At 32.9% G+C, this 21961-nt stretch overlaps 5 protein-coding genes across 5 annotated transcripts; 3 read left to right on the top strand and 2 right to left on the bottom strand.

Annotated features, from left to right (window-relative positions):
• Window positions 1-74: 74 nt before the first annotated feature.
• Window positions 75-1677, bottom strand: LOC126668062 (NAC transcription factor 32-like). The gene is made up of 3 exons (XM_050361278.2): window positions 1365-1677; window positions 593-876; window positions 75-500 (listed from the first exon to the last, which is right to left on the bottom strand). Exons 1-3 carry the CDS (start codon window positions 1612-1614, stop codon window positions 243-245), a joined length of 792 nt encoding a protein of 263 aa, XP_050217235.1. The 5' UTR covers window positions 1615-1677; the 3' UTR covers window positions 75-242.
• Window positions 1678-9822: 8145 nt separating this feature from the next.
• Window positions 9823-11172, top strand: LOC126668063 (G-type lectin S-receptor-like serine/threonine-protein kinase SD1-1). The gene is given in 5 exon segments (XM_050361279.2): window positions 9823-10011; window positions 10085-10295; window positions 10374-10465; window positions 10467-10612; window positions 10858-11172. Coding segments are annotated over 5 exon segments (738 nt in total). The 5' UTR covers window positions 9823-9909; the 3' UTR covers window positions 11045-11172.
• A 124-nt stretch (window positions 11173-11296) lies between these two features.
• On the top strand, window positions 11297-13092 carry LOC126668059 (putative F-box/FBD/LRR-repeat protein At5g22670). The gene is made up of 3 exons (XM_050361274.2): window positions 11297-12403; window positions 12481-12630; window positions 12711-13092. The coding sequence occupies exons 1-3, from the start codon at window positions 11465-11467 to the stop codon at window positions 12993-12995; spliced, it is 1374 nt and encodes a 457-aa protein (XP_050217231.1). The 5' UTR covers window positions 11297-11464; the 3' UTR covers window positions 12996-13092.
• A 280-nt stretch (window positions 13093-13372) lies between these two features.
• On the bottom strand, window positions 13373-15492 carry LOC126668061 (uncharacterized). Its single transcript, XM_050361276.2, has 6 exons — window positions 15276-15492; window positions 14663-14749; window positions 14474-14581; window positions 14209-14401; window positions 14007-14134; window positions 13373-13927 (listed from the first exon to the last, which is right to left on the bottom strand). The coding sequence occupies exons 1-6, from the start codon at window positions 15405-15407 to the stop codon at window positions 13568-13570; spliced, it is 1008 nt and encodes a 335-aa protein (XP_050217233.1). The 5' UTR covers window positions 15408-15492; the 3' UTR covers window positions 13373-13567.
• Window positions 15493-17523: 2031 nt separating this feature from the next.
• On the top strand, window positions 17524-19235 carry LOC126668060 (uncharacterized). Its single transcript, XM_050361275.2, has 2 exons — window positions 17524-18777; window positions 19089-19235. The coding sequence occupies exons 1-2, from the start codon at window positions 17625-17627 to the stop codon at window positions 19124-19126; spliced, it is 1191 nt and encodes a 396-aa protein (XP_050217232.1). The 5' UTR covers window positions 17524-17624; the 3' UTR covers window positions 19127-19235.
• Window positions 19236-21961: the final 2726 nt, after the last annotated feature.

Raw genomic sequence — 21961 nt, 5'->3', positions numbered from 1 at the left:
GCAACACGTGCTATATCAGATCTAAACTGATTATAGGTAAATATGACACGATTTTAAAAATATGATAAATTTGAGGAACATGCACATATAGCAATCCAAAAAACCATTTTGTACAAATTATTAGAAGTCCCACAAATCCAAATAAAAACATCCACAAATCCAAAAAAAGTCCACACAAACCTGATGGAAAGTAAAAAAAAAAGCTAGGAATAAGCCTAACTAAACCTAAAACTAACTAAAGACTATTGTTTAGGATAGTACGGAAAAGAGTCATGGTCATTGTAGTCACTAAATTGACCATGATATGGATGATCCAAAAATCCAGAATATTGATAATCCTGATACCCATCAAGGGGCAAAATATCACCACAATAGGACACAACAGGCTCCTCGTCCAATTCCCCAGGTTCCGGTTCTTTTTCGGCTTCAGGTTCCGCATCTCGTGCAGCTTTGGATCTATCAGACTTCTTGTAGATCCTACATAAGACCCAATCATCAAGCTGCCATGAAAGACATGAAAAATAATCAGAACTTAAATAACTAGAAGAAAAAGAATTAAAAATATTGAAAACATTGGATATTTCCATTTTACCTTCATATCCTCAGGTCCAGCTCTCTTCCTTTTTGGAGGATCACTGACTCTAAATTCATGCATTATCCAGTCAGTTTTATCACCCTTTGGAGCCTTTCCTACGTAGAAAACTAACGCCTTCCTGAATCCGACTTTAATTCCGCCATACACGACCTCTTTATCAGCTCCCGTCGCCTTCCAGTAGCCGTTTCCCGCCGCTCTGCTCGGCCTATCCCCATTCGGGTACTTACGATGTCTCGGAGTGAAGAAGAACCATTGCTTCTCGCCATTAGGAGCATATATCGCTAATTATATATGAAAACATGTTAGTTTTATAAATTTCAAATTTATTCAACAAAATTAATATTAATCTGAAAAGAAAACGTATATACATATATATATTTACTTAGGTTAGATGGTAAAGAATCTGCATAAGTAATACAAATACACTTCAGTTAGATCCAAAGATAATCTATTAGCATAGGTTCAACTAATAGTTGTTAGAGATTTAAATTTTCAATATATTTAACAACAAAAAAGATTAATCTGAAACCAAACCCTTTGAAAATTGAATTAGAATTTTAATATATAGATGGCAAATACACTAGTTAGATCAAAATATAATCTATAAACATCTAACTATCATCAAATTTTATTTTACAATAATAAACAAGTTCAGATGAACAACTATACGTAGTTAGATGCAAAAATAATCTAAATCCATGCATACAACTAAATATTACTAATATACTAATACATTCGCAAAATTTGTTAAAAAATTTAGTGCACAAACCTGTAAGATCGTCAGGGTTAAAGGCATACAATTCAACGTCTCTGATTCTGTTTGGAGGCAATGGTTCATTCAGAATTTTCTTTTTGAGATAACAAACAACAAGTTCTTCATCAAAGGGTTGGAACTTGTAACCAGGAGGAAACGATTTAAAATACTCATCTTCTGAAACCGTAGGATCATACATAGAAACAACGTTGTAATCCTCGTCAGGAGTTTTTATGACAACTTCCAGCATTTGCTGGTTTGCCATAATACAGCTGTGAAAAACGAAACCGAGTTCAAAGAGATTTAAAAGTTTAAGCAACCTAAGGAATGGATTAATTATTTATATATAAGGGAATTCTACACTTAGTTTAGCTTATTTAGCTTACTTTGTTCGATTAACCATTGGATCAAAGTTATAGAAATCCATCCAACGGTGACCAGCGAATGAAATAAGGTTTAGTAACTTTAAATTTAAATTTGAAATCCGACATCTAGAAACACAATCTTAGAGAAAATTTATCTAGTAGATAAAATAAAGATTCTGTTATAAAATTTGAATTTTAATCTTACTAAAAGTCTACTTCTCCGGGTAGATGTTAGAGTATTTCGTTTTTTTATTGTTATCTCTTATATATGATGTATATCTCTAAAACAACAATCTGATTTATGAATTTTTCTTTTTTTATAAATCTTTATGAATTATTATATAAGAAATACTTTCTCAATTTATCTGGGTTTGTTTCCTTTTTTGGCTATTATATAATAGTAAAATATAAAATAAATGTATTTTAAATTTTAATTTATAAAACAAAAAAAATATATTTTATTATCTTATTCTTTTAATATTTTAATATTATATAGTCAAGTAATTTTTCCTACTAAATAGGTGGATGAATAAAGATTCCAGGTAATCAGAAATTATTTTCTCAACTCTAAAGTTCTGTTTATTCATTATTAATTAAAAACTATTTTCCTGCTACAAAAGTTTCATAATAATGCGTTGGAGAATAACGACGATAACTATTTTTCACTGCAGTAATTCTAAATTTTAAGAGTTGATAGTAATTGAGGGTTATGATGAACGAACTGGCCAATACTCATCAAATTTGTGGTTATAAACATTCTACTTAATTAGGGTATTCACGTAAATGATAGTAAGACCCGTAAGAAATATTTTAGGCTTTTTACATTGCTGTTATTATCATTTGAGTTGTTACATTTTAATAACTGATTTTTTTTTTTTTTTACAAGTCTTAATATTTATTGTTACATAGACTAGTAACAAGAGGTCAGCAATTTAAATAAAACTCAAAAAAAGCTTACAGTTTTTTATCTTCATTGCTCTGTTCGTGTTGAAATGAAAATTTAATTATTAAAGTATAAACAAATAAAACAAGAATAATTGTATTGTAAAAAGCATATAAATCAGTAACCGTAAAACTTTTTAATCCAGAAAAATATAGGTAGGGATTTTTGCACTCCATATATTGATAATTGGACTCCACTTTCACCTTTTTAATTTATAAATGCCCATTTTGCTCTTAACAATCACTTATTCTTCATTTTAAATTATTCACTTTTAAATTTTTTAACACTGTTTACTTTTTAACTCTTTAATCTTATATAGTTATTTAATATAAAATTTTAAGTTTCAGCAACTTTATTTATTTTTTGATTTTTTTATTTATCCAACTATTTTAGAGTGTTATTTAAAAAAATATCGACATTACTTAAAAAACTTAAAAGATTTTCAATTTTGTATTTATGTACATATAATATATCGTACTATTTTGTATCATAGAATTTAATATTTTTAATGTTTTTAAGAAACACATATATTTTTATACATGTACTGGTATATTTATGACATTATTTTATATATATCTATATATTTATATTTATTAAAATCAACAGATCTAGTATAATTAACAGGGTCATAACTTTTCAATAAAAAAATTAAATAAATACATGTGATTTTTTTATTAAATTCAGCACACAAACTAATAAAACTAGATCGATGCCCGCGCGTTGCGCGGATAAAATTAACTTATATTAAAAATATTTAATAGTTTTATTTAATTTGGACATTAAACTGTATGTATTGTTAGATAATGCAAACAATTATACGAGTCACGTATTATGTCAGATAAAATTACAGTAGAAAAATTCCCAGGAAAGATTGGAGGGTCACGAGCGGACCACTTAAGTACCAACCTCCTTAGACAGAATTTTAACTATATGTAATTAACCGCATAATACGACTTGCTATGTTTTGCATTAACAAGACATCATTAACGTAAGCCCTAAGGATCTTTAAAACTAAATAATTTCATAATACCGTAAATAAATATTGATAGAAAACTTACTTGAATTTCCAAGAGAAATTCCACTTGAAGCCATTAACGAGAAGTTGATTTCTCTCCCTTAACCTTTTTAATTTCTTAATCACACTCTTTAGATGGAGTTAGAGATGTGTTTTTGGTGTGGTAGAGAGAGGACCAATTTCCATTCTATTTATAGACATTTTAATTCAATCCGGTACGTCCATCACATAACCAAATCAACGGATGAGATTAATCCACATAATATTAATTTTTATTAATTTAATTGGATCACAATTATGTGTCAAGATGTGGGTTAATTATATAACACCTATATACATTATGTGTCAAATATACATTGTATATTTGACACATTGATCATAATGTGTCAATAATACATTATATACTTGACACTTAATCAATGATGTGTCAAGTTATATAATGATGTTTGAATACCTTAATTAATATGTATATTTGTGTTAAATTAAGCACACTAACACTTAATTATTTTCTAACATTCTCCCACTTGATCCGATTAAAATTAATAAAAATCTTATCGTATTCATAATGATTAATCTCTTTATGATTTCATCATAATATATAATATGAAAGTCGTTCAGTGTGAGTTATGGCGGTTATGTCCTATTTAGTCGAACACTTCCTTCCATATACTACAACACTTATAATTTGTCATATCATATCGATACTTAAATACATTCAAAATGTCATAATGGTCCACGATAATGTCAATTAATGACTTTCCTGTTTATCGTTTAAATCATAAGCGTATACTAACATAAGAAACAGGAAATCGTAAATGTATATCAGAAACACATAATAGAGCTCAGAGTGTTATCACATAATCAATCATCATCATCATCATCATCATCATCATCATTATTACAACCAAAATTTATCCTTAGGATATGTTTCTCAAACAATTCTGGTTGTAAGCCTTTAAAGGATCCGCATTCATAAGTACAGTACTAATGTACTGAATAAACACTCTTTGTTTCTGAATCTTCTCTATAACAATAAAATACCTTAATTCCATATGATTGGTACCTTTCATATATTTGTCATTTTTTAGAGAAGAACATTATTGTGGAATCAATAATTTTCAGCGGCTTGGTAATGGCGTCGACAACCCCAAGTCCTGAAATAAAATTCCACATCCATAATGCATGATTTGTAACTTCAAAACATGCTATAAATTTTGCTTTCACAATGGATGAAGCAATGATAGTTTGTTTTACAATTTTCCACGATAGTGATGTTTCTGTTAACAGAAACACATAACCAAATGTGGACTTTCTACTATCAATGTATCTACCAAAATCTGAATCTTAATATCCAATCAGCTTTAGTTCATTGGATCTCTTACATGTGAGCATATAATTCTTTAGTTTTAGACAATATACCCAAATCATTATCAATTAACATACAAAATCAAAAATATAAACTTACTTTCACTAATCTTTTGATATATGCATCAATTAAGATCATTTTTTTAAATCAAAAGATGTACTAATGGTATTAAACTTAATATACCATTATTGTGAAACTTATTTAAGTTTATATATTGATTTTTAAACTTTTTGATTGATTTGATTCATTCCACACACTTTTTGACTTTCACATTCCATGGAAAAACCTTTGGGTTGATCAATGTAAACTTCCTCCTCTAAATGACCATTTATAAAGATTATTTTCACATTCATGATGTAAACTCCAAGTCATAAGGAGCTACTAGTGGAATAATCTTTCTTTGTGACGGAAGATAATCCTCTTTATAATCAATGCTAATTTTTAAGTATAATCTTTAGCAACAAGTTTGACTTTATATCTTTTATTATTGCCTTCGAGTCGTGCTTTGTCTTAAAGACACATTTATATCCGACTCTTTTACAATTTGGTGGCAATTTTAAAAGATCCCAAACAATATTTGCTTCATAGATTTCAACCCATCTTTCATAGCATCGATCCATTTATCAGATTCAGCACTATTAATGGCTTGTGAATATGAAACCGGATCCTCATTAATTTCAAAATCTGACTCTTGCAAATATACCACATAATCATTTGAAATAGCTGATCTCCTTTCCCTTTGAGATCTTCTTACTACTATTTCTTGTGGTTCATTTGCAATAGTCATTTGTGAGTTAGTTATTTGATGGGATGGTTCTTCATTCGAATGTTGTTCAATGTTATTATTGTTTCTTTCAACATCAGAAACAACATTCGGCAAAGTAATAGATGAAGGAATATCCATATATAATGGGACATTTACTTTAACTTCCTTTATCTCCATACTTTGTTGTTCATTACTCCCACTAACATCATCATTCTCAATAAATTTTGCATTTCCGGTTTCAACAATCCTCGGACTATATTTTGGACAGTAAAATATATACCCTTTAGATTTCTCTGGGTAACCAATAAAGTAACCACTAACAGTTCGAGAATCTAATTTTCTTTCATGTGGATTATAAATTCTTACTTCCGCTGGACAACCCCAAACATGCAGGTGTCGAAAACTAGGTTTCCTTCCAGTCCACAATTCAAAAGGAGTCTTTTGAACTGCCTTACTAGGAACCCTATTTAATAAACATGTTGCGGTTTTAAGAGCATACATCCACAAAAATTTGGGTAAAGAGGAGTTACTCATCATACTCCTAACCATATCCATTTAAAATCTGATTATTTCCTTTCTGCAACACCATTTTATTGAGGTGTGCCTAACATAGTGTATTATGCACATATGTAATAACTTTCGAGGAATTTTAAAAATTGACCAAGACACTTTCCAGACTCATTTTATTTTCTATAATATTCACCACTTCTTTTATATCTTATATTTTTCACCTTTTTATCTAATTGTCTCTCAATCTTTCTTTATGTATGCCTAAAGAGCATTACTGATTGAGATTTTTCATGAAGCAAACAGATTTACCATAATGTACATCAATAAAAGTGATAAAATATATTTCTTCATTAATAGTCGGAGTGTCAGTATTAGTGTGTGTATAATTTTAAGAAGCTGAGTGCTTCTTGTGGCTCTTTTATTGAAATATTTGGTTTGCTTAACTTTAATGCAACCCACACATATTTCAAGATCAATAAAATTCAAATTTGAATATATGATCCAAACGTTTATGCCACAAATACGCAGAATTCTTCATTCATTATGCTACTTGTAAGTCTAATACTGCTGTTTATAATGAGCAAGGATTCATCAACAATACAATCAAATTTTAGTTTGTATAGATTATTAATAAGAAAATTAGATTTAATAAATCTAAAATTCTTGAACAAACTAAAATTATTAGATCGAAATTTGCCATTAAAACTACAAACGTCTAATGTAGAAACAAAATTAGGTTTCCACTGATTGAATGTACATAATTGGTCTCCGATAAGTCTAATTGATAGTCATTATTCAAGATTAGACAATGAGTCCCAATTTATTCAATCGATGTCTTTATGCAACTTTTTATAAATAGAAAGTCACTAATTGAGTTTGTAGTTTGGATTGTAATAAATCCTTACATCATATTAGCCATATGAGTAGTAGCACCAGAATCAAGCCAGCAAGTATTATTAGGAACTTTAGTTAAGTTTGATTCGAAAATCGGAGAAGCATAATGAAAGATACCTTTCTTTTCGAACCAAGCTTTGCGTTTTAAGCAATCTTTCTGATAGTGTCATTCTTTCTTGCAGAAATGACATCTATCATTCTTTCGTTCCTTTTCTTCGGCCTGAGAAACATTAGACGGCCTTTTGATTTTCTTAAACTCTTTGGCTTTGACTTTCATTCTTTTTTTTTTAGCTCCTTGAACCACAAGATTGACCATGTGATTCCTTTAAGTTTTTAATCTCGTTTCCTCCTGAACAAGTCTTCCGGCCAATTTATTAATATCCCACTTATCTTTTATAATGTTATAATTAATTTGAAATGGCCCATATTCAGGAGAAAGTGAGTTTAACATAAATTGTCATTTAAAAAAGAATTTTCACGGTCAATCTCAAGGACTTAAGTCTTACAGCAATACTAATTATCTCGATGGTGTGATCTTTCATGCTCTTTGACCCATCATACTTTATGATCATGAACTTTTCTATTAATGTACCATCGAGAAACTTAAAAGCAGAACGAAAACATTCTTGCACTAATGCTAGAAATTGTTTAGCATTTTTTGTTTGTGGAATAGTAGACTTAACGTTGTTGGCAATTGTCATTCAAAAAAAACTTTAAACATAATCTATTACTGCGTTCTCATGCCTTAAGGTATAACTTCTTAACCTTACTACTTAAATCAATAATAGTAGCGGGTTTAACTTCCAATAATGCTAAGTTGAGATCCATGGAGTTTAAACGGAAATCAACTTGCTTAAGTAATTATCCAGAGAAGTTTGTACCATTAATGACAGTAATAGATGATGCATGTGAATGAATTGCAACAATCGAATTTCTAACATAAAGCTCACAATTAATATAGATTCAGTAAAAAAATTCATAAAGTAGTTCTTCTTTGGGTAGATACTACAACATACTTTAAATTATATATATTCATAAAATAGGTCTCCTTTGGGTAGACACTACAACATACATTAAATACCATATATATAAACATAATGGATATTTATCACATTTTAATTAAATATATTTACCATCTTTGGATAATTAAATATATTTAACCACAATAATAATATATCCCAATATTGTTCAACAATCATAAAATAATAATTTATCTTTGGATAAATTCTTAACTTTTATCGATTATCAAACATTATACATTATTATGGTATTTTCATCATTATAATACATTATAGTTTAAGTTACTTTGGTAACTTTAAACTATACATGTAAAGTTCATTCTAGTTTAAATTACTTTGGTAACTTTAAACTATATATGTAAAATTCATTCTAGTTTAAGTTACTTTGGTAACTTTAAACTATATACGTAAAATTCATTCTAGTTTAAGTTACTTTGGTAACTTTAAACTATATACGTAAAATTCATTCTAGTTTAAGTTACTTTGGTAACTACTATATACGTAAAATTCATTCTAGTTTAAGTTACTTTGGTAACTTTAAACTATAACAATTAATATATTTATTTACATATAAAACGCATGTAAATTATAATTCATTATTCTCATCATAAACCAAAAATTAAATTAAATTACTATCATGAACTTTATGTTTTATATGTAAATTCAACCATAAATTCATAAACCTATCAATTATATATAAATCTATTATGTACATAAATTATTTAGTTTTTCAACCATGCGCTCCGATACCACTTGTTAGATAATGCAAACAATTATACGAGTCACGTATTATGTCAGATAAAATTACAGTAGAAAAATTCCCAGGAAAGATTGGAGGGTCACGAGCGGACCACTTAAGTACCAACCTCCTTAGACAGAATTTTAACTATATGTAATTAACCGCATAATACGACTTGCTATGTTTTGCATTAACAAGACATCATTAACGTAAGCCCTAAGGATCTTTAAAACTAAATAATTTCATAATACCGTAAATAAATATTGATAGAAAACTTACTTGAATTTCCAAGAGAAATTCCACTTGAAGCCATTAACGAGAAGTTGATTTCTCTCCCTTAACCTTTTTAATTTCTTAATCACACTCTTTAGATGGAGTTAGAGATGTGTTTTTGGTGTGGTAGAGAGAGGACCAATTTCCATTCTATTTATAGACATTTTAATTCAATCCGGTACGTCCATCACATAACCAAATCAACGGATGAGATTAATCCACATAATATTAATTTTTATTAATTTAATTGGATCACAATTATGTGTCAAGATGTGGGTTAATTATATAACACCTATATACATTATGTGTCAAATATACATTGTATATTTGACACATTGATCATAATGTGTCAATAATACATTATATACTTGACACTTAATCAATGATGTGTCAAGTTATATAATGATGTTTGAATACCTTAATTAATATGTATATTTGTGTTAAATTAAGCACACTAACACTTAATTATTTTCTAACATGTATATGATTCTGAAATTTTATATTTATAGCCTATTCTTATAGAAAATATCGTTCCTGCCATTTTCTGTTTCAGCATTTTTTGTTTCAACATTTATTTTCGTAATGGCTAGCTATAAGTCATGCTGACATTTCAGGATTGACAATAAGCCACTATATAAACGATCACGAAAACAAAGAAACTAAGGAAGACATGGAGTTACCAATATTTGATTTGAGCACACTAATGAAAGCCACAGATAACTTTTCAAGTCTAAACAAGCTTGGACAAGGCGGATTTGGACGTGTTTATAAGGTAATATACAAGTTATGCAACCAAGTGACATATAGATGATCTTAATTAATTGTGTACACCAATGGTTTTACAGGGTATATTGATAGATGGGAGAGAAATTGCCGTTAAAAGGCTTTCGGAAAGTTCCGGACAAGGACCGACGGAATTCAAAAATGAAGTCATCATGATCTCTAAACTTCAACACAGAAATCTTGTTAGACTTTTGGGTTGCTGCATTCAGAGAGATGAGAAGATGTTGGTCTATGAATTCATGCCAAACAAGAGCTTAGACTTTTTCATATTTGGTTCGATCCTTTTCTCATTTAAGCAAAATCTTTATTCTCTTTCTGTTGTAATTCAAATTTATGCATAAAATTGTGCAGATGAAATGAGAATCAAATTTCTGGATTGGGATAAACGCGCCCACATTATCGATGGAATAGCAAGAGGACTTCTGTATCTTCATCAAGACTCAGAGACTGAGAATTATTCATAGAGATCTCAAAGCCAGTAATGTTTTGTTAGATAAGGATATGAACCCAAATATTTCAGATTTCGGTATGGCAAGAATATTCGGTGGAGACCAGACAGAAGCAAATACAAATAAAGTGGCAGGAACATTGTAAGTATATATACCTCAAATTTTATGTCAAATTCCGGGGATTTATGTGGCACGAAATTTTTTTTGAGTCCAACATTTCAGCATTTCATTTATGTTTCCACAAACCTTCTAAAACTCTGTAACTATATATGTATTTTTAACTTATTTTTATAAACAAAAGTAGATTAGCCTGTTTTCTATTTTGGCGTTTTTTTGTTTCAGCATTCTTGTTTACGAGTTGCATAGCTGACAATGATATTTGACAGTGGCTATATGTCTCCGGAGTATGCAGTCGATGGGCTTTTCTCGATGAAATCCGACGTCTTTAGCTTCGGCGTATTAGTACTAGAAATAGTAAGTGGGAAGAAAAACAGAGGATGCTTTGCCGAACCCGAAACAGCCCGGATTTTTCACAGAAAGGAATATGCCCGAATCAGATTGTTCATCGAGTAGGAATGAATCACAATCAGTAAATGAAATGAGTAATACATGTCTGGAAGCACGGTAGAAGGTTACTTAAAACCCAATGTTTGAAATATTAAAGCATGCTCATAGACTAATATCTTCTTGATTTGATTTTATTTTTAAACGATAGTTAAAAGTATGTAATAGTATACTTGATATATTATACTAGAAATCATCTGAATGATTTTAAAAAATTAATAATTTGTGGGTTGCTAATTAGAAATTTGGAAAAAGAGTGAGTACTGGAACATAATTATCTCATAATTATATTATCTTACAAAAAGAGTTGTATTTAGACTTGTTCTCTAAGTAAGTTGTTCGAGTTAGATCCAAAGAGTTCTATTCAGAGACTTTCACTAACGTATTCAAGTCGACAGGGCTGCCCTAATTACTCATTTTACAACTCTAATGGCGAAATTTTCCATTACACGTTCAACGACAACACCAATACAACCAAATAGAGACATAATAAGCAGCTTGCCAGATGATATTGTTCGTCATATATTGTCACATCTGGAAACAAAACATGCTGTGAGAACAAGTATTCTGTCCAAAAGATGGCGTAAGGCTTGGTCGATGTGTCTTTCCAGTTTCAGTTTGGACGATAGTTTAGTCCGTGTTGATCGCCTAGATTGCTTCGGAAAATTCGTAGAGAGTGTCTTGCTTCATCGTCGTGGCCCCCTTAAAAGTTTAAAAGTTCGCTTCGAGAAACTACCTCATGAAGACGTAAAACAATATATTTGCGCTGCGATTAGGCGAAATGTTGAGGAGCTTGATTTAAGCATAAAGAATGGTCCTTTTACGTTACCATTATTTAAATTACCCCAAATTCTTTTTAGTTGTAAGACCATCAAGATTCTAAGGCTTCGTTCTAAAATTAATTTCATGGTTAATATTGACGATTCTGTGCCGTTTCCAAATCTCAAAGTTCTTCATATTGTTTGTCTAATAATTTTTGATGATCTTACTATAGAAAAAATGTTAGCCAAGGCTCCACTTCTTGAAGAATTATTAATGCAGACAGAAATGCCAGTTTTTTATGGAGAGACTTTGCGTATTCAGTCATCATCTCTCAAACGTTTGGTCATTCGAAGCAAGCATACGCTGACTAGTTGCTGTGGCTTGCTAATTAAAGCTCCCAAACTCGAGTATCTTCGTCTCAACGATTTCCTGAGCGAAGAGTTTGAGGTGGAGCGGTTATCATCGCTTGTTAAAGCAGCTATCGATGTTGGACAATGCAAAATTAGTCCTAGAACAGATCCAGTTTTCTATCGGAGTCATGTACTTGGTCTTTTGAGAGAAATTGACAATGTCAAGGTTTTGAGCTTATCAGCATCAACGCTGCAGGTTCTATTTTACAAACTTTTATCTTTAAATTTATACTTTGTTTTGCTATTTAAAATATTCATAATTGTTTTTCTCAGATTCTTGCTGAGGCATCAGAAGAAGATAATTTTCCAACTTTTCCTAATTTGACACAATTAAAGCTGGCAGTTGTGGGAAACGGATGGCTGATCCTACCTAAGCTACTCGATTCCTCTCCCAAATTGAAAGCATTTACCATCACTAGAAAGGTCAATCCGGATTTCGTTTGGAAGACTAATCTTTTTGTAGTATTATTAAGTATCAGAAACTAAATTTATTTTGTGAACAGGTTAAAGATTATTTGAAATCAACCAGTGTTACCGTTCCTGGTGACGCAATTTTTAAAGAAGAATCGGTGGCCAAGTGCTTATTGCGCTCCCTGGAGAAATTTGAACTGAAAGGATTCGACGGGAATAAAGCAGAGAAGGAAGTGTTGGAATATTTTATCAAGAATGCAAGTTTCTTGAAACTATTAAAACTCTCATTTTCTGCTACAATGAGTTCTGACAACAAGGCACTCACTCTCAGAAAGCTTATCTTTTTTCCAACCACATGCCAAATCTTAATCGCGTAGTCCGTAGCTTAAGTATTATGTTTACTTTCTCGCAGTGATAGCAATATTAATTTTGCATTCATTTATTTTCTAATGAGATGCATATGGTACATTAACAGTTTTATTAATGTTATTTTGATGTCTAATTGTACAAGAAAATTGAATCTCTTCATCTGTTCGATTTTCTATACTTTTTCTGGACACATGTATACCTTTTTGGAAAGGCTCGTTTAATTGCTGAAAACTACACTTGTCAGATTCGAGGGAAGTAGGACTATACGGAAGGAAAATGTTTCCTGTGGAAATAGAGTTTTGAGACAGCAGCATACACAGTAAACTCTTTGTCATATTGAAATCTGAAAACAAAATCCTACGGAAATTGAGTTTTAAAACTACAGAATGCGGTGCTATAGAGATAACAAAATGCGTTTCAGAAATTTGGAGACAGAGTAAAGTAACCAACTTCTAATAACATGATACTCAAAGTCACATTTAATCAGAGTTTGTTATTGGCTATGAATGTGTGTGTATCTAGAATATCGATGATAGTTCAGCTAATAAACGCAAAAACTAAACAGTTTCCCTCATTAGGTTCAATCAATCTTGCTGCAGCAAGTAAATAGTTTTTGAACTGAAGCTTTAATCTTGTTTTTTGCAACTGGAAACACAGGATTCAGATCCTCATCTTCTTCCATCATCCATGTCAGGTCAATATCCTCTTCCACATCGGTTTCAACAAATGCTTGCTTGCCAAGCTTTTTCTCAGATTGCATATAATTTGATCTCGATTGTTCTGCCTTGGAGCTCAGATTTTCTGCCTTGGAACTCGATGCTTCTCCCTTCGAACTTGATGCTTCATTTCCAGAAATTCTCTTCTTCTTCGGATTTGGGAGTATAAATCCACCGTAAGAATCTTTGATCACTACTGTACAATTAGTTATTTTGTTCATCATCTGCAAAACAAAAAACAGAATTACATCTTGTAAATGATAAAGAGGAGCTCAAATCAATGCTTAATATTTATAGTTTTACCATTCCGGTATCTGTGCCAGTAAATGTCACCCTAGAATCCTCCATCTTTGCTTTACTGATGGTGCTGACAGTCATAAGAACAGCTGCTGCTGCTATTGTTGAAGGTGGATATTGTGTAATTTTTAACTCTGCAATATACAAGGGACTCACTCTCAGGAAATTAAAAACGAAACCATTTGAGATTTTTTTTAGAGACTGTTACCTTTTTCTGAATTCATTATCAGCCTGATGACATTTAATTTGTTACTGATGTCTAGTTCTCCTACTAAAGACAGCAAGCTCGTCACGAAAAATAGTGGATTTACACAATCTGTAGGCGGTCCGATAACCTTGAGAATCCGACTCCCGACCATGTTGATATCATTCACATTCAGATACAAATTAGCGCGTTTTTGCTGTTCAAGAAAACACAGTAAGCAACGGAACTGAACGTATGAGTGAATGGAAGATGCTAAGTAAGAAGATACCATAAAAGCTTTGATGTCCAAGGTTTTATCTCTCATTTTCAGAGCGATAAAAAGGCAACTGATTCCCACCAAGCGAATGTTGTAAACGTCAAGTCCGTTTTTGAAACTCTAAGCCAACAAGTTTGTATCAGTAGGCAGTAATATTATCAGTAGAGATCATAAATTCTGGTAAGAAGAGTTTGTCAATACCGGCATTGTATCTCTTGAAATGAATCTGTCGAAGAACCCCAAAGCAACATACCGAATGAAGGATTTATACGGATCATAATTTCGATTCTGCATCATGTTTAACGTAATAAATTACTCGAACTGAGCAACTAAAACGCATACATTTTTTTAAAAAGAACTTAACCAATTAAAGAATCATATATGTCTTTATATGTTAAAGAACCATTCAATTAAAGACTGAATAAAGAATAACTATGCAAATTCAAGAACCAATCATGTATAAATTAGAAGAACTATCCAATTCAATAAAGAATCCAAACATAGGCACAGAAGAAACTAAGAACAAAAGAAACTACATTTCTTGGAAACCAAACAGAAAGATGAGCAAGAAAGTAAAATGCAAGCATGTATAAAGAAGAGCTATTCAATTCAAGAACCATTAATAAAAGCGATTAACAAAGAAGTTTATTCTTTTTACTAAGAATTCAAAAGGAGGCACAAGATTAGCATTCTTATGAGAAAATAAAAACAAACAACATTCTCGGAAACCAAACAGAGAAAAGATTGTAGTAAACCAAACAAGATTCTCGGAAACCAAACAGAAAGACAATAAAGAAAAGTAAAAAATATTTACTTGTTGAGTGATGAATTCAGCAACTCTTGTTCTAATCTTCAAAACTTCCGGGTTAGTAAAGGCTTGAACACTCAAAGCCTGAGACTCCGCCGCCATCCATTTTCTCAGCGCTGCTCTCTGATCAGAAGACATTTTAAGTTTTCTTGGAAGAAAAGAAAATGAAGGAGAAAAGAAAAGAAAATTAAGGAGATTAGTGTTAGGTATCTCAGTTAGTTATATATACAGATTCGTTGGAGCCAAGTTAGTTAAGCATAACGGTTCTAAATTTCTTTTGCAAATCACTTTTTGCCACGTAGGAAATTAATCAGCGCATTCTTCTAGGCCCTGTGCATAGGTGGGCTGGGTTGAATTTTTTTAAGGGACGATGACAAAAGTACCTAAAATTTTAAAAATATTTACAAAAGTACCTGTAAACTTTTTTTATTTACAAAAATATGACTGATTTAAAATTAATTACAAAAGTATCAAAAAATAAAAATTAATTACAAAAGTACGATTTGTATAATGTCGGTATAACTATGGTATAATTTTGGAATATTAAAACTATATATCAGATAATTTAAAAATAATATTTGGTTTATTATTGGTATAATTTCAGTATATTTTTGGCATATTGATTATAAATTTTTATATATATTTTCTAGTTGATACATGTATTTTTTTTATGTGTATTTTTCACTATAGTTGGTAATGAACTAGAAAATTTGTATACTCTTGGTATACTGATGGTATAATTTTGATATATTATTACTTTAATTTTCAGTATACAATTTGATGTAATTTTGGTAAATTTTTATTTAATATTAATAAAATCTCAGTATGTATAATGTTGGTATAATTTTGGTAGAATGTTGATATAATGTTAGTTTATTAGTATACTAACATTATACCCACAGTATACACCGTATGTTTGATATTATTTTTTATTTTTTTATACTTTTGTAAATATTATTAATATTTTTGTAAATAAAAAAAATCAACATATACTTTTATAATTATTTTCATTTTTTTTAGTAAATGGTGTAATTTCCTCTTTTTTTAAACCGAACCAAATCAAACCTTTCCCTTTTGCCATATCATCGTGCACGTCACTGATAAGGCTCCACATCATCATCTTCTTTCTTTAATTTTTTTCATTAAACATTAAAAATATTTAAATTTCATTAAATATCAATTTTTTACGAAATTAATTTTTACAAAATCAATATTTGCGGAATAATTTTATTTTAACATTTCTCCAATAAATACAAAAATTAAAAAAATGATTTTTTTTAATTTTTTGAACCCAGACGAAGAACTTTCGCCTGGGTTTGAACCCGGATGATTTATTTGTATGGGTGCAAAAAATTGGAAAAAAAAATGATTTTTGATTTTTTTTTTATTATTAGAATTTATTTTTCTTTTTTAATATTTGTTGGAAAATATTGAAAGAAATTAAGAAAGAAGATGATGAAGTGGAAGCATGAGAGTGACATGGACAGTGACATGTCAAAAATGAAGGCGTGAGTCAGGTTCGACAAGCCACGTAGGACAAAAGTCGCCGAATTTCATTTAGAAACCGCCAGAAGTTCATTAATGCTAAGTTCAGTAACCATTTTGAAACAAAATTAATTGAGTAACCATTTTAAAACTTTGGAAAAGTAGAGTGACCCCGGAATCAATTACCCGCTAAACGAATGAATGACGTAAATGGAGATCGGTGTATTGAGTCGTTTGTCCTCGTGGGTTCGACAATTCAAACTTTATAATCTCTTTACTACTTGAGGCAATCTATATGATTCGGTTTTCACCATTTAATATCAGTCTAGTTGAGATACTCGAATGCATTCGTGATTTCTCGTCTCCAAATTTTGTTTAAAAAGGGCAAGAATTTCCCATTGCCTATTGGAACTAGGAGTAGTGGAAAGGGTGAATCGAATCGCAAAATTAAATTAACCCGAACGGAAATTATAATTATGCTTTGGTTATTCAATGAACATAGTTTGATTAATTGATTTGGTTTGTATTCATATAAACTTTTGATTTCAGGTTGGGTTTGAGCGTCGGAAATAACCGAAACTATTGGAGTTATTCTAGCCTCTGATTATTACGTTTCTTCCTAAAATGGTTATTATGTATTTCCTTAATACAAATATCTTCTTTCCTTGTGTAGTTGTTTAGGAAATAGCTAGTTTATAGGCTTAATCTTCTCCTTTTGTTCATTACCGTTGTAATTTCTCTTTATAAGGCTAATGCCTAATTCATTTTGTAATTAAGTTTTTACAGAAATATAATCAACCTTTTCAGGTTTTTTTATGGTATCAGATTCTTATTAACTGAACAATAAATCAAACTTTCTCCATATCGGACATGTCTACATCCGAGCCATGGAAGGATTCCAATCACCCCTTATTTCTCCACCACTCCGATCAACCAGGTGCCATCTTGGTTTCGCAACAATTAGTGGAAGATAACTTTACTACTTGGCAAGAATCTATGTTGATGGCTCTAACCATCAAAAACAAAGTTGGCTTTGTCACCGGCTCTCTGCCACGCCCAACTGACAACCCAACCGAGGAGCTTCAATGGGAACGATGCACTGTTCTCGTCAAAACTTGGCTGCTCGGATCTATGTCGAAGGAGATATCTAAAAGCGTCATCCATTTCAAGGATGCCCGAGGTATTTGGATCGAACTTATCGAAAGGTTTTCTCAATCTAACATTGTTTCTCTCTTTAATGTTGAAAAGGCAATTCATGACTGCACTCAAGGAAGCGACTCTGTCAGTACATATTTCACCAAGTTAAAATCTTTATGGGATGAAAAAGATGCTCTGACTGGCTTTCTTCCCTGCCCCTGCACCACCACAGACAAAATCAAGGTATACTTTGAAAATCAAAAGACTATGCAATTTTTAATGGGTCTTAATTCAGATTTTGAGCAAGTCCGCAGCAGCATTATTGGCTTGGATCCCTTTCCTGCGCCAAACAAAGCATACTCGATGGTTCTCCGTCAAGAACAACAAGCAAAGATCCCTTCTAAGTCTCTACCACCAAGTGACACTTCAGCTTTTGCTATCCACGGAGGTAAGGAGGACCTCAACAGCTCGGCTTTTGCTATTAAACGAAGCAAAGAGTCGCTGCTCCCTGGTGCCTCTAAATCATGTGACAAATGCAACATGTCCAACCACTCTACAAGGCAGTGTCGCTCTCACCTCACGTGCTCTTTTTGCAACAATAAAGGCCACACTGTTGATTATTGTAGGAAAAAGAAGAGGACCATTGCTGCAGAAAATGCAGGCAGCAATATCAACCTTGCCGATACAGGGGCAAACGACACTAATCTTGCCTTGGTGAACAATCATGGAAATCTTTCACTCTCGAATGCAGAATACCAGCAAGTCATGGCTCTCCTTAATCGACTTCAGTCCCCTTCCTCCAGCCAACAGCAGCAGCCTAACAGGTCCATATATAACTCCACTGCTCACCATGTCGGTAATCCCTCGGCTTTCACTCACTTCTCAGGTAATCTACATACACACTCGAGCACTTTAATTCGTACTTCATGGATACTTGATAGCGGTGCTAGTGACCACATTACTTACAATACAAATTTTTTGGATTCTTATAAAATTGCACCTAATCATTTTGTGCATCTTCCAGATGGTAAATCATACAAAGTTTCTCACATAGGATCTATATCTTTCATGCCTAATATCCATCTTACTCATGTGCTGTGTGTTCCTGAATTTGCTGTGAATTTAATCTCTATAAGTAAACTGCTTCATGACACTTTCTATGCTACCATCTTCTTGAAAAATTTATGTATCATTCAGGACCTACACATGGGGAAGACGATTGGGACGGGGTATGAGAAAGATGGCTTGTTCTTCTTACACACTAGACCGCCAACAATTCTTTGCAACACATCCACATCGGATACTTTATGGCATCAACGAGTCGGTCATCCATCTCAGCAAATAGCTTCCTTAATTCCCGTTTTTAAGAATAAAAATGTTGTTGACAGTACTTGTTTAATTTGCCCTTTAGCAAAACAAACTCGGAATTCATTTCCAATTCATACTACAACCAGTTTATCTTGTTTTGATCTTATTCACATGGATATTTGGGGAGGTTACCACGTTCCTTGTTTGAATGGAGCTCGTTATTTCCTCACCATTGTGGATGATCACTCTAAATTTACTTGGATTTATCTTATGAAAAACAAAGCGGAGGCACGCCCTCTTATTATTCATTTTGTGCAACTTATTGAAAACCAATTTTCTAAACGTATAAAAATTGTCCGTAGTGATAATGGTCCCGAATTTAAATGTATTGATTTTTACTCTTCGGAAGGTATTTTACATCAAACTAGCTGTATTAATACACCTCAACAAAACGGTGTTGCCGAACGCAAACATCGCCATTTATTGAATGTAGCTCGCGCACTCCTTTTTCAATCGCACTTACCTAAGATTTTTTGGGGTGATGCCATTCTTACTGCTACCTATTTAATAAACCGTTTACCTAGTCGTCATTTACAAAACAAAACACCTTTTGAAAAAAATTTTCATAAACCACCTCTTTATACTCATTTACGTGTTTTTGGTTGTCGTTGTTTTGTATCTACACACCCTCTACGGCCGAGCAAATTCGATGCTCGTTCTGTTGAATGTGTTTTTATTGGGTACCCACCTGGTACTAAGGGTTATAAGGTTTACAATCTTGAAAACAAGAAAATTTTAATCTCTCGAGACATTATTTTTCATGAAAAAGAATTCCCATTTACAAATCAAAATTTTGACACCACACCCACCACCGACTTTCCTCTGCCAACTTCCCAACCCACCACGACCATTTATGATGATCTGCTGCCACTACCACACTCACCCATACAGCCTCCAATACCAACAGTTCCTACTACTACCCAACCACTCCAAACATACCAACGACGACCAACACAACCACCCCGACAACCGCCAATAACACCAGCCCCTACCACCACACAACTAGATCAAACATATCCACTACCAACAACGCCTACCACCACCATCCCTCGACGCATCTCTCGCAAAACCCAACCATCCAAACTTCTGCACGACTTTCATGTTGAGATTGCTCTACCTTCCCGTTCCTCGACCACATCGTCTTCCTCTCATCATATCGCCTCAGGTAAACCTTCTCCTCTAGCTCATGTATTATCTTACGATAAACTTTCTCATCCTTATAAACATTTTGTTTCTAACATTATGCTTGAGACGGAACCAAGAACTTTTACGCAGGCCAATCGTTCCCAAATATGGAGGGACGCCATGGCTAAAGAACTTAAAGCCCTCGAGGACAACAAAACATGGAGTCTTGTTCCGCTACCACCCGACAAACATCCCATTGGTTGTAAATGGGTATACAAAATCAAATATAATCCCGACGGGTCTATCGAGCGACACAAGGCCCGACTTGTTGCCAAAGGATACAATCAAATTGAGGGCATAGACTATCGTGAGACTTTTGCTCCTGTGGCCAAATTAACAACTGTTCGTGTTCTTATAAGTATGGCTGCCATCCATGGTTGGCCTTTGCACCAACTTGACGTCAACAATGCCTTTCTCAATGGGGACTTAATGGAGGACGTCTATATGCGGCTGCCCCCAGGTTTCCATGGTAAAGGTGAGACTCGAGTATGCAAACTTCACAAATCCTTATACGGACTTAAACAAGCATCTCGTCAATGGTTCGTCAAACTCATCGGTGCCCTAACACAAGCCGGTTTTCATCACTCTTGGGCTGACTATTCCTTGTTTGTTCGGCAACATAAAGGTACGTTCACTGCTCTACTTATTTATGTTGATGATGTCATTATTACGGGGACTAACTTGCAGGTTATTGAAGATATCAAACTTTTTCTTGCATCCCAATTCAAGTTAAAAGACATGGGACCCCTCAAATATTTTCTTGGACTCGAAGTTGCTCGATCCAAAAACGGCATTGCCCTATGCCAACGCAAATACGCTCTTGAGATACTCGATGACACCGGTTTTCTTGGAGCCAAACCGGCCACTGTTCCTCTAGACCAAAATTTGGCACTTGGAGCTGCCGATGGAAAGGCTCTTCCTGACCCTTCCATTTATCGACGATTAGTGGGTCGCCTTATTTACCTCACCATCACACGCCCAGACCTCGTCTACGCTGTGCACATCCTTAGTCAATTCATGGCTGCCCCACGACAGCCACACCTAGACGCTGCTCACCAAGTTCTCCGATACATCAAAGGGTCCCCGGGACAAGGTATTTTCTTACCCTCAACTGGTCGCCTTCACTTAACTGCCTATTGTGATGCAGATTGGGCACGATGTCGAGACACACGGAGATCTACTACTGGTTATATTATTTTTCTTGGAGGGGCTCCCATCTCATGGAAAACAAAGAAGCAGGACACTGTCTCGCGCTCTAGTGCGGAAGCTGAGTATCGCTCCATGGCATCTACCTGTTGTGAACTCACTTGGCTACGCACCCTTCTCAACGATCTTCAAGTTCCACATTCACAAGCTGCCACCTTATTTTGTGACAACAAGTCCGCAATACACATAGCTGCCAATCCCGTCTTCCATGAACGCACTAAACACATCGAAATTGATTGTCATATCGTCCGAGAAAAAGTTCAACAAGGCCATATCCTGACCTCCCATGTTAGATCCAAGGAGCAGCCTGC

Source organism: Mercurialis annua, linkage group LG2 (assembly GCF_937616625.2).
Source record: "Mercurialis annua linkage group LG2, ddMerAnnu1.2, whole genome shotgun sequence".
NCBI lineage: Eukaryota > Viridiplantae > Streptophyta > Magnoliopsida > Malpighiales > Euphorbiaceae > Mercurialis > Mercurialis annua.
This window is presented reverse-complemented; position numbering and strand designations above follow the sequence as displayed.

Coding starts and splice junctions, on each gene's coding strand:
- LOC126668061 (XM_050361276.2), bottom strand. CDS start 15,407: ATGTCTTCTGATCAGAGAGCAGCGCTGAGAAAATGGATGGCGGCGGAG. Junction 14,750..15,275: donor CTGAATTCATCACTCAACAA/GTAAATATTTTT, acceptor AACATGATGCAG/AATCGAAATTATGATCCGTA. Junction 14,582..14,662: donor TTTCAAGAGATACAATGCCG/GTATTGACAAAC, acceptor TTGTTGGCTTAG/AGTTTCAAAAACGGACTTGA.
- LOC126668062 (XM_050361278.2), bottom strand. CDS start 1,614: ATGGCAAACCAGCAAATGCTGGAAGTTGTCATAAAAACTCCTGACGAG. Junction 877..1,364: donor TAACCCTGACGATCTTACAG/GTTTGTGCACTA, acceptor ATATATAATTAG/CGATATATGCTCCTAATGGC. Junction 501..592: donor CTGGACCTGAGGATATGAAG/GTAAAATGGAAA, acceptor CTTTCATGGCAG/CTTGATGATTGGGTCTTATG.
- LOC126668060 (XM_050361275.2), top strand. CDS start 17,625: ATGTCTACATCCGAGCCATGGAAGGATTCCAATCACCCCTTATTTCTC. Junction 18,778..19,088: donor GGCTTTCACTCACTTCTCAG/GTAATCTACATA, acceptor TGTATCATTCAG/GACCTACACATGGGGAAGAC.
- LOC126668059 (XM_050361274.2), top strand. CDS start 11,465: ATGGCGAAATTTTCCATTACACGTTCAACGACAACACCAATACAACCA. Junction 12,404..12,480: donor TATCAGCATCAACGCTGCAG/GTTCTATTTTAC, acceptor TGTTTTTCTCAG/ATTCTTGCTGAGGCATCAGA. Junction 12,631..12,710: donor CATTTACCATCACTAGAAAG/GTCAATCCGGAT, acceptor TTTTGTGAACAG/GTTAAAGATTATTTGAAATC.